This window comes from Solea senegalensis, linkage group LG18, assembly GCF_019176455.1.
Source record: "Solea senegalensis isolate Sse05_10M linkage group LG18, IFAPA_SoseM_1, whole genome shotgun sequence".
In the NCBI taxonomy this organism is placed as follows: domain Eukaryota; kingdom Metazoa; phylum Chordata; class Actinopteri; order Pleuronectiformes; family Soleidae; genus Solea; species Solea senegalensis.
In genome coordinates, this window is record NC_058041.1 from 6,122,928 (window position 1) to 6,137,179 (window position 14,252).

Consider the following 14,252-nt stretch of genomic DNA (forward strand, 5'->3'; position numbering starts at 1 on the left):
GTATCGAGTTTGTGATATCAGTATGGCTGTATCGTCCCATCTCTATAGAGCCCTGCACGAGAAAAAAAAGCTGCTGTGTAGAGTTACAGTTTGATCACCAGTGAGTTTTCATCTACTTTTTCTCGCTATGTCTGCTTTTTGTCCTTATGTCGTTTATGTGTGCGTGTGTGTGCGCGCGTGCGTGTGTGTTTCTAGGTCTAGTATCTGAGAGGAACAGACCAACTCAATACAAATACAGGACAGGAGATAAGAAGCAGCAGATACGTCCTCCCTCTGATATTAACACATGGCAATAGAGACACACGATAAAACACATAATGAGTGATCACTTCACAATCACCACATTATCACATTGTAATATGTGGAGTCCCCCTTTTTTAGTATAGTTCAGTAGTTTCCTGTAGTATTCCACATATATACACTATAAATTGTAACATAATGGGAGCATTATATAGAGAGACGAGAAACATTAAAATGCTGTTTACAAAAATATGCATCGTGAAGAATAATCCATGCAGTTGCAATATTACATGATCATAGTCCACATCTGTGGTTAGCACTCGGGTAAGATTTTACCTGAAGCAATTTTGTTCATAATTATATTTGCAATATAATTGAACATAAGAAGAAATAAATCGTATTAGTTACTGATTTTAAAAGCTGTTAAAAAAATTCTAAGATTTAACTTTTTATTCAGGTTCCCTCTTAATTATAGTCTAATTTCATTATCATTTTGTGGCAAAATCATCTTATATGCTGATATATGACCGGTGTCTGTGCGTCCTTAAAACAATAAATTCTGTGATTCTTTTTTTTGTGTAGCTTTCACCTCACTCCGGTCGCTTGAAGCTGCTGTTTCTCCTCAAGTACTCTGATCATCTGCTTCGTCTTTTGTCATCTGATTACTGGGGCTCGACTGGAGCAGAGAGTCGGCCAATCAGGAATGGCCGCTGGCCACCTGCAGGAAGTTGGCCGTGCACTTATCTCCTCCCTCCTGCGCCTGCTGCCAGATAACAGTCCCAACAGTTGGATCAAGTGCCAGCTCGTTCACCAGCGCAATTTGATGACCAAAAACACTATAACGGTCTCTTTCCTCCACGAGCCAGTGTGTGCGCGCGCTCTGAAGTTTCAGCTGAGAGTAAGAGTAGATGGTTGATGGTATATAAAAACTTTTTTTCTGAGACATTGTCGCTGAAGAGAAAAGCTGTTTGGAGACGAGGCAGCGACGCAGTTCATCCAGTCTGAAACGGCAAACGGCACCATGAGCGTCCCGCTTTACGCACCGACTCCCATCCAAGCCGCTCATCCGACTCCCTTCTACATCGAGGACATTCTGGGCAGAAGTGCGACCTCCACCTTCTCACCCTCCTCTTCTTCGTCTTCCTCATCCGTCTCTTCGTCGTCCTCCTCCACGACGCCGGTCATCCCCACACCGACCCTCGCGTCGCCCAACTCCTCCTTCACGAGTCTCATCTCGCCGTACCGGACGCCGATTTATGAACCCACGCCGATCCACCCGGCACTGACGCACCACGGCGCCGCGACGTTAGCGACGACCTACGCCTCAGCCGGTGCTTTCGCTGGCCCCATCTACCCGTTCCACCACCAGCACCACCACCGCTCCATGGGCGAGTACGCACAGGCGCTGCTCAGGCGCGACCCTCTCGGTGAGTTGTTGTTTTTTTTGCGTAAAAGTCATGGATTATTATTATTATAGAATAAATTTTCATTTGTGTTCCATTTGTTTTCTGTGAGTCTATACTGTTGTCCTCATGACTCTGTCGGTCTGTTGTTCACGTGGAGTCAACTCTGTTCCACTTTTCATGTTTTCATTTCCATCATGTTGCTGTTTTTCTCTGCGATGAATCGAAATTCGGCGCAAAAGAAAACAGTAAAGACGATTTTTACACTTGACGTTTCAGAGTCAACGAAACCATTTTGCATAAGTATTATCACGCTTGGTCGTCCACGCGTGTCAGGACAGTCCACACAGGCTCTGCATGACTTTTTGTTTTGTTGCCTCAAGTCTGACCATGAACATCTGAGTCACACTGTCAGTGTTAGAGACAGATTTAGGGCAAAAGTGACAGCGAGTTTATTCACTGCATTCAGTCTGTTGCTGCTGGTGGTGCTGGTGTGTGAGGGGGTGCATGGTTGGTAACCTTGACTCGTTTTTCCTGATTCCCATTGTTCTGGAAACATCAGAGGAACAATAAACATATCTGGACTCTAAATCACTTGCTATAATCTCTCCCTCAGATCATCCACCCACAGCAAAAATCACAACCGCAATCAATCAAAAATAAATAAATAAATAAATAGAAAGCATAGAGTAGAGAGACGTAAAAAAAAAACCAAGACATTGCACAGAGCGAGCAGAACAAATAAAAAGATTAAAGAGATAAGGGGACACATTTAAAGTCTGTCGAATCAGATCAGTGCCATGTTTCAAATGCTTTAAATAAAAGCAACACATCTGATTTAGATCTACTCTGATTCATCATTATGACTATTCTTATTATTTGGGTGAAACTTGTTTGCGCGCTGCACTCTCTGGTGCTCAGTGTTGCCTGACTTGTGTGTGTGTGTGTGTGTGTGTGTTGCGCTCAACGAGTGGGCCCTTTCCGTTCATAGCGGAAGCCGTGAGCCTGTCGATAGGAGTAAATCTGGTTTCAGAAGCTGTTAAATGTTTTCCTGGCTCACCCCGGCCAGCCGCTTCCTCGGGAGCCCGCTGCACGCTGCTGATTATTTTATCGACATCCTCAATACAGACATATTCAGGAAACACTCGGCCTCTGATAGCCCGGGATCCGTTTTTCACATATTGTTACACTTCCTCTGGCTGGCCAAGCGAGGATGTGGCTGACTTTCTTTATGGTTGGCGGCGAAAAAAGAAAATAAAGTCAAAACAGAGAGAGCGGCACTAGAGTCACGACTAATGGGATCTCAGAGAGAAAAAAAAGAAGATAAAGTCTCAGTTACAGGAGCCCAAAAGAGCCGTGGGCGACGATAATAAGAGAGGAAGGGCTGGAGAGTGACGCAAAAGCAGCGTCATTTATGATAAGACAATAATAATGTGTCAGAACATCACACACACACACACACACTTATTTAAAAACTATCTTTGTAAAGATGAGTCAGTGGCGTGCACAGATATTTTGGAAGGGCAGGGGCCGCAATTAAAAAGGCACCTATGCGCACAAGTGGGGCAGGCAACAACAAAAGTAATAATAATGATAGAGCTGAAACAATGACTCATTTAATCCATTATGAATCGATTACTAAATTAATCATCAACTATTCTGATAATCAATCAATCGGTCTTAAATGTGAACATTTTCTTCGTTTCTTTGCTCCGCGTAACAAAGAAATCAAGACATTTCGAGAACATCATCATTTCCAGGTTTGACAAACACTGATCAGCATTTTTTTTTAACGTTTTCTGATATTTTATGGACCAAACGATTTCTCAAAAATAATCGACAGATTAAGCGATTATGAAAATAATTGCTGTTTGCAGCCCTAAATAATAATACTACGTTTTTTATTTGTAAGCGCCTTTCCAACACTCAAGGTCACTCACACATAAGTTAAAACAGAAAAATTAAAAAGTTAAAGGTAAAAACAAGATGAAATAAGTAAGTTTAAATCGGCCTTTGAAGGTAGACAGTGAGGTTATTGTTGGGATGTGTTGTGGCAGTGTATTCCAGTGTATTAGCCGTTCTGCCCCCATTTTTGCATTGCACCATTCATACAAACAGGAGAGTGTTTTTCAAAGACTGAACAGGGGTGACCTGAAACAAAAAAAATGTGAATAAAAGTCACTCCAGCCCACATTCTCACCTATACAGGGACGTCCTTTCACTTTCTATCGCCAAGACTGGCATTTTCTATACAGCATTGAATATCTTTTCCTCTAAGGACACATTTAAGGACACTGGCATGTAGAAAACAAAGTTGCAAGAGCATCTTGTAGGACACTGCAAAAAAATTCCTCAAACAGAATTTTATTCCGACAAAATTAAAGTACAGTGTGCAGGATCATTTCTGATTTTGCTGCAAAATATGTCTCCTTCACTTTTCCCTCAAGCACGTTAGTAAAAAAACAAACAAATTGTGACAGATCCTGTTTCATAGTTCAAACATAGTTTATCAAACATTTGATCGTGTTCAATGTTCAGTATTGTGATTGTTCCATAATAATGCTTTGACTCCTGGACTCTGATCCTGGAATGTTTGTACTATTTTATACACCTCATATTATTTTGTTTGGGTAAACCAAACATTTCGAGGAGATATATGTAATATGAGAAATGATGTATTGTTTTAATTATGAAGAACATGAATGAACATGTATATCTTTTCCAAATTATAACAATTGACTTAGTTACATGTGGCAAAAACATTCAAGTGCATTCAAAGATAAATCTACAAACAGTCCACTCTCTTCTTTATTCTATTTAAGTCCAGACATTTGATATGATTATTCCTATGAAGTATACGTTTTCCTTTTCTCCTCTTTTTTGTATAACTTTAAGTTCATTTTACAAGGGCCACATGTAAAAAAAATGAAAGAAACAAAAAAATAAGGAAGAAAATCATATCATTCTGAGATTAAAGTCAGAAAAAAAATCGATTAAAGTCAGAATTCTGACAATTGTTTTATTTTTTTTACATGTGGCCCTAAATCTCTCTCATATTCAGGGGAAAAAATGATCGTCATCATCAGGTACAGTGCGAATGTGTTCTTCGTGTTGTTGTTTTTTTCTTTTTAATGTTACAAAGTCTTTGTTTTGAGAAACAAATCACATGGGCCTGCATGGATTAGCTAACTTCCTTTGGAGCAGCAGAAGGTGCAGCAGTATAAAGTGTTCAACTGCAGTTTCGACTGCGGCACAGTTGCATTGTGTCAGTGAGAGCGCGCGGAGGACGTGGGTGTCTGTTGGTGGATGCCATCGCCTATAATCACACCGCAAAGCAGGAAGCACATGCAGCGGATATTTGGCCATAGTTTTCACTCCGTCACGACCTTCCTCAAAAGGACAGCCGCATGCAGACAGGCACAGGCCGGGGGGGTGGAGGGTGGAGGTGCAGCCTTTCCCGGTAATTTAACAGCAGAGGAAACCAACACTGATTACACTGCCGCGTCCTTTCTCTCTCTAATCCTGCTGCACACGCGTGTCACACAACACGCATGGAGACGTTTACTGTTTGTCCTCGTTTATCTAAATCACTTCTCCTCACAGGGTTGTCATAAAAAGATTATCACTAAGGCACTCGTCTGATTTAGACAAAAGTCTGTCTTTAAAAAAATTTAAAATATTAAAAGAATCCCTTGGAATCCCTTGGAATTCTCTTGGAAATCTACTATTTCGTAAAAGAAAAAGGCAACATAAGCTGTAGAAGATTTTTCGTTTCAAACGTTTACTAAAACATTTTCTCTCTCTCGCCCACCCACCCACACACACATACACACAAAACTTCTCAGAACAGCAATAATACTCCTATAATAATTATTATAAAAAAAGGTTTAGATTATCCAGTCAATAAGAAGCTGGGACTGTCGCTATATAATCAAAACAATTAAGAATTGAGCCTCAGCAACTCCAATCGAATCAAAATACACTCACAAGTGGCTCCAACAGGCTGATTTATCGGTTTAAAATGGGCAGAAATGTTAAAAATGTTCTTTTCACAGTTTCTATTCTGAGTCGAAATTATTATTTTTTAAAGTTTTGATAGTTTGAGAACAAATGTCTTACAAATCTTGCTCAGCATAGTAAGGGGATATTATGCATATAATCCGATTATGTCGACGGGGAAATCTATTGAATAGTCAATTAGAAGCTCTAGTCAACATCCTAATTAAAATCATTTCTCCTTCATCACAATTTGGTTGAATTCAATTCTGGTTTACTTAGTTAAGTTTAGTAGAATGCACATATATACTGTATGTATAAAACTATAAAATAAATCCATTATATTGGGTAAATATTCGGATATTCATCTTTATTCGGTTTGAATGATGTCATGATCGAAATGTCTGGCTTTTATTGAATTTTCTGTTCACTTTCTTTAAATTCGTTCCATTGAACGAATCTTTTATTTGTTTTCAATCTCCTCTCATGTTTCACCTCAGAAGCTGAACTTTGTTCTACTTTATGAGATTTGAATAACTGAAAAGTTAATGAGAATACTTAAGACACCTGTCTCCGAATGTCCTCACACCAGGAACTCACCTCCCTCTCCTCTCCTCTCCTCTAACAGGGAAACCTCTGCTGTGGACTCCCTTCATTCAGCGGCCCTTACACAAGAGAAAAGGCGGACAGGTGCGCTTCTCTAACGACCAGACCATCGAGCTGGAGAAGAAGTTTGAGACTCAGAAGTATTTGTCTCCTCCAGAGAGGAAGCGACTGGCCAAGATGCTGCAGCTCAGCGAGAGACAGGTGAGAGCAGACACTCTTTAAATGTGTTGTTTTATTTTTATTCATTGCACCTTTCATACGGGAGAGTGTTGTTCAACAATGAAAATGCCGCTGATTTTAGAAGCTTTAGAAACAATGAAAGGGGACAAACATGCGGTAATACTAATGATGGTAATAATAATAATAATAATAATAATTGTAATAATAATAATTATAATAATGATAATAATAATAATAATGCATTTGTTATTAAATAGGTAAAAATCACTCATAAACTCCTTGTAAATAGCAATACAAGCACCAGTTCATTATTATTATTATTGTTATTATTATTATTATTCATAATATTAGTGAAGAACTGTATAAACATCTGTTTAATAACAATGATCCATGCTCTAAACTTTAATCGACGCAGAAAAAAACGCCACTATAACTATGACATCTAATACTATTAGTGTTGTAATAATGAATAGACTATATGTTGTCTGTAGTGAATAAAATATGTTATGAAATGTGTTAAAAGTGGTATTTATTATGAAAATGAAATGTATTCTGGGCTAAATTACTGCCGGAAAAATAAAATGTGTGTAACTCAGTGTGAGCTGAGTGAAGCATTAAATGATTTGTTCTGTAGATGTGAAGTTTGAAAACCTACTTCTAGTGGCCTTAAAATGTTATTCTATATGGGGAAAGCACCTGTCTTGTAAAGGAAATGTAAATAAAAAGCACAAAAGCAGAATAATAATTATTATTTTCTGTCTTTAATTTGTTTCTTTAGGTTAAAACCTGGTTCCAAAATCGACGCGCTAAATGGCGACGACTGAAACAGGTGAGCACACACAAAAAAATCACATTATAAAAAAAGAAATAGTCCTTTTTACGCGCTAAATGTCCTCATCCATGAAACCACCTGTGTCCATTTCGATCAGGAGAATCCTCAGGGCGGAAAGAGGGACCTGGAGGAGGACAGTCCCGCCGGTATGAGGACTCACAAAGGGACAGAGGGGACAGAGGCGAGCGGGATCCAGCAGAGCCCGGAGCACAGACACACAGGCGCGGCCTGCGATCCGGCGCAGGTGGGCCGCTGTGCGCACTCCGTGTCCCCGCAGCAGCAGCAGCAGCAGCAGCAGCAGCAGCTCCACGCAGAACTGGACTCTGACGTGTCCGACGACACAGACCAGGAGCTGGACATAGAGGACGACGACGATGACTTCTCACGGAACCCGCAGTTCTGAAAAGCGCGTGCATCATCCACACAGTGACACAGAATGATGATGGTGATGATGATGATGACGAAGAAGACGAAGGCTCGCGGACTAAAATTATGCTGGAGCCTCTTCACTCACCGTCACTGAGACAGACAGACAGACAGACAGATAGAGTAGTTCCTGCTGTAATGAAGTTTACACCGTCTTGTCATGATGTTGTGTATAAAACATAATGTGTTCGTGTTGTTGTTTATTGTGTTTTTGTTGTTGTTGTTGTTGTTGTTTTTCGCTACTGTATGTCGTTTTTGATTAATAAACGCTCTTAGGTCTTAAAATAAGACAATTATAGACCAAATTATGATTTGGTATATATAACATTATATTATTATTGTAATAATAACAATAGTAATAATAATAAAGAAAAAAACATTTTTGTGCTGAGAATAAATTTGAAAATGAGCTGGGATTTTATTGTTCTGTTTTGTAAAATTACAAAAAAAGGAAACGAGTAATTTACATATTTAGTTATAGACCATTTAAACTTGGACAATAATCAATATTGGATTTAGCATAAGTTGCACAGAATGTGACCAGTTATTGATGTTGTTTTTTACACAGGTATTTGTGAAGCCAGAGAAGCTAACTATATGTGTTAATGTCTAACTTGTGATGAGTTAAAGACTTGTATAATAATAACAAATCACTTTGACCATTTGCTTGAATTCATTCAAAGTTTTTTCTTATAGGTTGAGCCATTTTGTACTCATTTAACTTTCCACAAGAATCTAATTTTAAATGAGATTCTTCATAAAACATCAGTAAATCGTCATCTTTAAAACCTTATTTCAAAAACATTACAATATTAGAATCTGGCATCATCATCTGGAGAATTATAGCCCTATCATCAGAGGTGGAAAGAGTCCTGAAATATTCTACTCAAGTAAAAGGACCACTATTTTTAAATAAAAGTAGCTTGTACTCAGAGTAAATTTACTTAGTAGTAGTTTTTTAACAAGGTCGGGGTTCTTTCTTGTTTCTTCTTAAAGGCAAACCTTAATGAATTGCTGACAAAATCAAATATGTAAACACATGATGTATCAGTCAAAATGGGTCAAAGGTCACAAAATTAGCACCAATTCACCTGTCAAAGTTTCCGGAATTTAAAAAAATAAAAATTCAGGCCAACTTTTCTTTACTCAGTAAAAAAAACGTAAATTTTTAAAATGACAAAGTACACACAAAAAAAATCTACTCAATTACAGTAACATGAGTAAATGTAATTCACTACTTTCCCACTCTGCCTTATCGTGATATTGAATTAGCTTCATATTACTGTTATATCAATACTTCAATCTTAAGTTAACTGACATTTTTAAACTGAAATCACTACCACTGATACACAGAGCATGGATAACAACGGATGTTCCATCTTTAATTTAATCCAAGTTTACACACAGACTACCACACAGCTCTCTATAACCTGAAACTCCGCTCATCGCTGATCAAAACATTCCACTGTAAAACCCATTATTACTGATGATGTAAAAAGCTCATTAGTGTTGCTGTTTATTCTGATATGACAGACAACCCCACCTGACCCTCAGATAACAAGACCCACCCCCCCAGTAAAAGCAGTAGGAAATGAATGAATGAACGCATTAATGCAAACACAATCACTGCTCTTCATGCTGTCGTTTTTTCGGGGGCCTCCTGATTTCCAGACGAATCAAAGGCAGCCCTCAGATTAGCAAACAGTTTAGTCCATGTCAATCGTTGTCCCATCACCACCTTCATCTTCAAACAGCTTATCACCAAGCTCTCATGCACACACACACACACACTGTTAGTGGGAGTTTTTCAGTAAGTAGATTAGGTTAATGATTGAGTGAACCTTCAGAACAGCAGGGACAGCAGACAGATAGCAGGCCACTGATTGATCGCCATACAATATGCTCACAGTACTTTTTAATAAAAGGCATAATCACAGTCGTTGGGACAATTAAACGCAGAATGTGGCCGATTTAGGGCACTAATTTTTACCTCTGCATGGTGTTTTTCTTTTTAAAAGACTACAGCGCCTACACCTGCCCTCATAACCTGTTTGAGTTGCATTACAGAGGTTCAATGGCCTCACACATACACAACTATTCCAAAACCAACAGTATGCACATTGATCTCGGCCTCTGTATTGTGTAATGGTTCACAAATTGTGCTGCGTAAAGTCAACACCGGGGAGGAATAGAGCACACAGTTGGTGGGTAAAATGTCCAGCAGATAGCCGACTGGTCCCAGAGTGGCTTGTCTGATGTGGTCAATTCACACACACACACACAGACACACACACACACACACACACACACACTTACTGTAGGTTTTGTTTTTCACGCGCTCTGTTTTGCAAATTTGAAGGCATTTTACAATCCAACTTTATTTATAAAGTACTTTAAACCTTTATCGGCAGTCATTAAAATACTTTTTATATATTCAATTTTCTCGTAGAAAATCAAGATCAATGTTGAGTTACCATATATGGCTCCTTGTCCAGCTTGGATGAAACATTTGCTAAAAGATATAAAAAGTATAAGAAAAACACATATAAACTTGAAGGAACATTCATTTTCAATGTTAGCTCTAACTCTAAACCCATTGGTTCAGACGGGGTGAAATCACTATCTGTGATGTAGCCTAAAACCTTCCCTGATTGGCTGAGAGAAGTCACGTGATTTTCCAACCTCACTGGGCCACATAGCAATGCCATATTTTTGATAAATAAATAAATACAGTGAAGGACTCTCATCTCAAACTGATCGCAACTCATTCCACAGTTTCAGAACAGCGACTGAAAATGTACGGTCACCTCTGAGTTTCCTCTTACAGTCTTAGGGACGACTGATAGTGACTGATGTGCCGACCCGAGAGAGCGGGAGGGAGTGTTACAAGACCAAGAAGACATTCAAGCATTAAAAAAAATCAGCTGTGTGATGTGTAAAAATGACATATGACAATGTCATATCCAGACATGATATTAAAGCATTAGTGAGTAACATCACATGAACTAAATCAACTAAACCTAACTTTCTGTGAAATACAATCACTTTTACAAATATTTGCTCCATTGACACATGTTAATTGTTTTATATTTAACATTTTTCACCTTTTTTTTTACACCACTGCTCCCTTTGCTGCAGTGCTTTTGTGATGTATTGCTTTTAAAGATGTACAATATGTCTATCCAGTCAGCAACAGTCTTTGGTAGTATGGTGATTTCTGCTTTGTAAGTTTAAAAAAGCAAATATTTGTTTCAATCCATCATGAGTTTCCCTCCCACTTAACCGTGCAGTAGCACAGCATAAGCCTGGTTGTAAGAATGTATTTTAGTGCTGTCCTAGGTTTAGTGTTAAGAAAAGACTACATGAAATAGTCTGTGGATCATAAAACTGTTTCAAAATTACCCTTGACAGGAGGAACTCATTCCCAAAACATCTCTAAAACATCAGGCAGGAAACGACTGTTATCTGCATTCTGATATTCAGCTGATTTTGTGATCAGGGATCAGTGTATTACCTCTTTAATATGGATGAAACCCTCGTTGACAGGACAGTGTTACGACAATCGATTGGATGTGTGTGGGTTTGCATGTGTGTGCACTGTGCACGCAGGTACTCCTGTGGTATTGGCGCACACAAGTTAATGTGTGGTTATATTTGAACGACTGAGGAATGTGTTGACTGTTGACCTTGGCCAAATGGAAGCCATTATCTCCTCCCCCCGGCTGAGGCCTCCCTCCTCCGCTAAGCTGATAAATTAATGAGAGAAAACATCGCTTACATCGATACTAGTGTCGCCAGCAGCCGCACAGACACAGAGGAGCAGGGGGAGGAGGAGGGGGAGAAAGGTGAGGAGGAAGCAAAGGGAGTGACATGGATAAAAGCAAATATCAGCAGGAAATATAACTGGGGACACATTTACAAGTAGAAAGAGAGGGAAATACCAGAATATCTTCATTTAAATGTTGGTATTCATTTGTAAATCTTGGTGTCATGGAGGAGAAACAAAAAAGAAACACAGAAAATAAAAAGAATATAAGATTTACCACAGTGGTTATGAATGAGTGAATAGAATTGTCTTTTTATAGCTATTGCCAGTTTGCAACTCTTGTTCCTAGTTGGGCTTTTACATGAACAGTATAATAACATATATGTGATCAAACTACACTAAAACACAGAACCATATGCTAAATAACACATTCAAATGTAAACGCATATACATGACAACTACAAGCTAAACTACACTACACACAATAACAATCGTCTAATGATAAATATAAGACATAATCAGTACAATAAAGTGTGATAAAACTACACTTGATAATGCACTCAAACACAACGTACAAGTCAAATATGAGTTGATGATAAGAAAAAGACGGTTAGTGTTATGTCAGAGGAGTCACAGCTTTCCCATGGACACAGGCACACAGGTTGCTCATTGATTTGAGCAGGAATTGACTTCCTGTGTGCACGATGAAGGCATGCAAAATCAAATTCAGTTTGTGTCAAGCAATTTGCATTTGCAATTTCCAAATAAAACGAACAAAAAACTGCAAACGTGTTAGAGGAAAGTGACAATGCTTATTGAGATACATGTCTCAGTCAATCATGAATCAGGTGTGTTGGAGCAAGGACACTTCTAAAACATGCAGGGCACTGCAGGGTCCCCAGGACCAGGATTGAGAAACCCTGCAAGTCTTTCTTTTCTTTTCTTTTCTTCATTGCACCATCACCACCAAGCGCACAGAATACATTTAAGGTGAGTTTCCATTGGCTGAGCACAGCACAGTTCTCCTCACCATGGGCTGTCGTGTGAGATAAACAGACGCCACACACAATGAGACAGAGGCCGAGAAACAGCGCTCACCTATCTTCAGTGTGACGGTAAAAGCTGAGTGGACATGCATACGTTCAACTGAGACACTGTGAAAGGCAGTGCTCGAAACGCAGAAGTGAAACAAGAGTGCACTTGAAAGACAACACACACAAAATAATGCGCCTGTCAGCAGAGCTGCAGAGCTGCAGCCGCACTGATGGCACTGCTGGGCAACTCCAACAAACTGACCTGTGCACACAAAACTGCAGGGTTTCAAACTGCTCTAAACTGATGAATGTTGGTCCAATCAGACTAAAGACTGAGCTACCAACATCCTCTTTGGCAAAGTTGTTTTATTCTACAGTATTTGACTTTCTTCAGTGTCCTCTGAGACTGATTTCTGATGCAAGCTTATGTAAATCTTTGTGAGGACGATCACTGCTCCCTCTGTTATTGGTAGTTATTGATAATATTGCTTTTCCTGTTCCTGCCTCACCACTGCTGCAGCTGTGTTTCAGTTGTCGGTTCAGTCGCCTGCTAAATGACTTTCATATCATCTCCAACCTTTAAAGTCACACACAGTCTGTTTTTTACTGATCTATTTTAGGCAGTTCCTCACTGTGTGGTCATGGGTTCTTAACATGATCTTGTATTTGGCCTTTTCTGTAACGTGTCATCACTGTTTTATTTATAGTATGTCTAACATCTTCTACCGCTGGTGCCAATCCCAGCTGACACAGGGAGAAAGGTGGGGGTCGCCAGTCCATCACAGGGCCACATAGAGACAAACAACCTCTGACTCTGACAATTTAAAGTGTCCAATTTGCCTAATCCTCACAAATTAGACACTTTTTAGAATCCTGAGAAAACCCCCACATAATAATTCAACATTTTTGTGGTATTGCATGCGTCAGTTATACAATAACTTACCTCATCTTATATCTGGGGACTGACTGTCGAGAGTGCCTATACCACGGATCAGCAAGTAAATGTGGTCGAGGGACAATGTGGACGTTGTCTTGAATCACCAGCTTGTTACGAAGACAAATGTGCATGAGATACGTACTCGTACTGTTAATATTTACTGTGCATCATTTCCATTTGCTTCTTCTTTGAGAGCTAACATATGCAAGTTATTTTTACAGACATTTACTCCCCAAGCCTGTGTTTTTATTTGTATTTTTCAAACCAAACATAGTAGTTCAGGTTAACTGTCAATTCCAGCAACAGAATCTATTTAAATAAGTTCATATTTTTTTCAGAAGACAACTTACTATTGCACATTTCTGGTCAAATGCTCACAATTCCAAGCTTTCACGTTACATCTCCATTCATAAGGCCTTTCTTTCCTTAATCTGCCCATTTCAAACTGGGACATGTTTCAGCCGAATCTGAAGCTTTTCAGCTCAATCACATTTGGGGATTTTATTTCTTTGGATACTTGTTCTTGTTTTCAGTATTTTAATCTGCTACCACTTGGCACTTTTACTTGAATGTCTGTCTGTTTGTAAGTAATTATTCACTGTGTCTACAAACAGGTCTGTATTGAGAATGAAGATGAGATGAAAATGTCAATTTTCTTGTCTTTAATCAACATTTTATCACTAATTCATTTATATGTGTATCTAGAGACAGTCTATGTATATATTAGTACATGTGTATACTGATAATATCCTCATACTGTAGGAATCGTCACTGGCTTTGTCCCTTTGCTTCACATGAATTTCTCATCCTGTAAAATCCAAGTTCACTTTGT

The 14,252-nt window shown here is 39.1% G+C and overlaps 1 protein-coding gene across 1 annotated transcript; it reads left to right on the top strand.

The window, feature by feature from the left end:
- Positions 1–983: 983 nt before the first annotated feature.
- hhex (hematopoietically expressed homeobox) lies at positions 984–8,347 on the top strand. Its single transcript, XM_044013295.1, has 4 exons — positions 984–1,667; positions 6,268–6,446; positions 7,204–7,254; positions 7,355–8,347. The coding sequence occupies exons 1-4, from the start codon at positions 1,262–1,264 to the stop codon at positions 7,658–7,660; spliced, it is 942 nt and encodes a 313-aa protein (XP_043869230.1). The 5' UTR covers positions 984–1,261; the 3' UTR covers positions 7,661–8,347.
- Positions 8,348–14,252: the final 5,905 nt, after the last annotated feature.

What these genes read in the sequence shown, in the direction of transcription:
- hhex (XM_044013295.1), top strand. Translation starts at nt 1,262, where the DNA reads ATGAGCGTCCCGCTTTACGCACCGACTCCCATCCAAGCCGCTCATCCG. An exon ending in GCTCAGGCGCGACCCTCTCG is followed by an intron (nt 1,668 to 6,267) that starts GTGAGTTGTTGT and finishes CTCCTCTAACAG; the next exon opens with GGAAACCTCTGCTGTGGACT. An exon ending in AATGGCGACGACTGAAACAG is followed by an intron (nt 7,255 to 7,354) that starts GTGAGCACACAC and finishes CATTTCGATCAG; the next exon opens with GAGAATCCTCAGGGCGGAAA.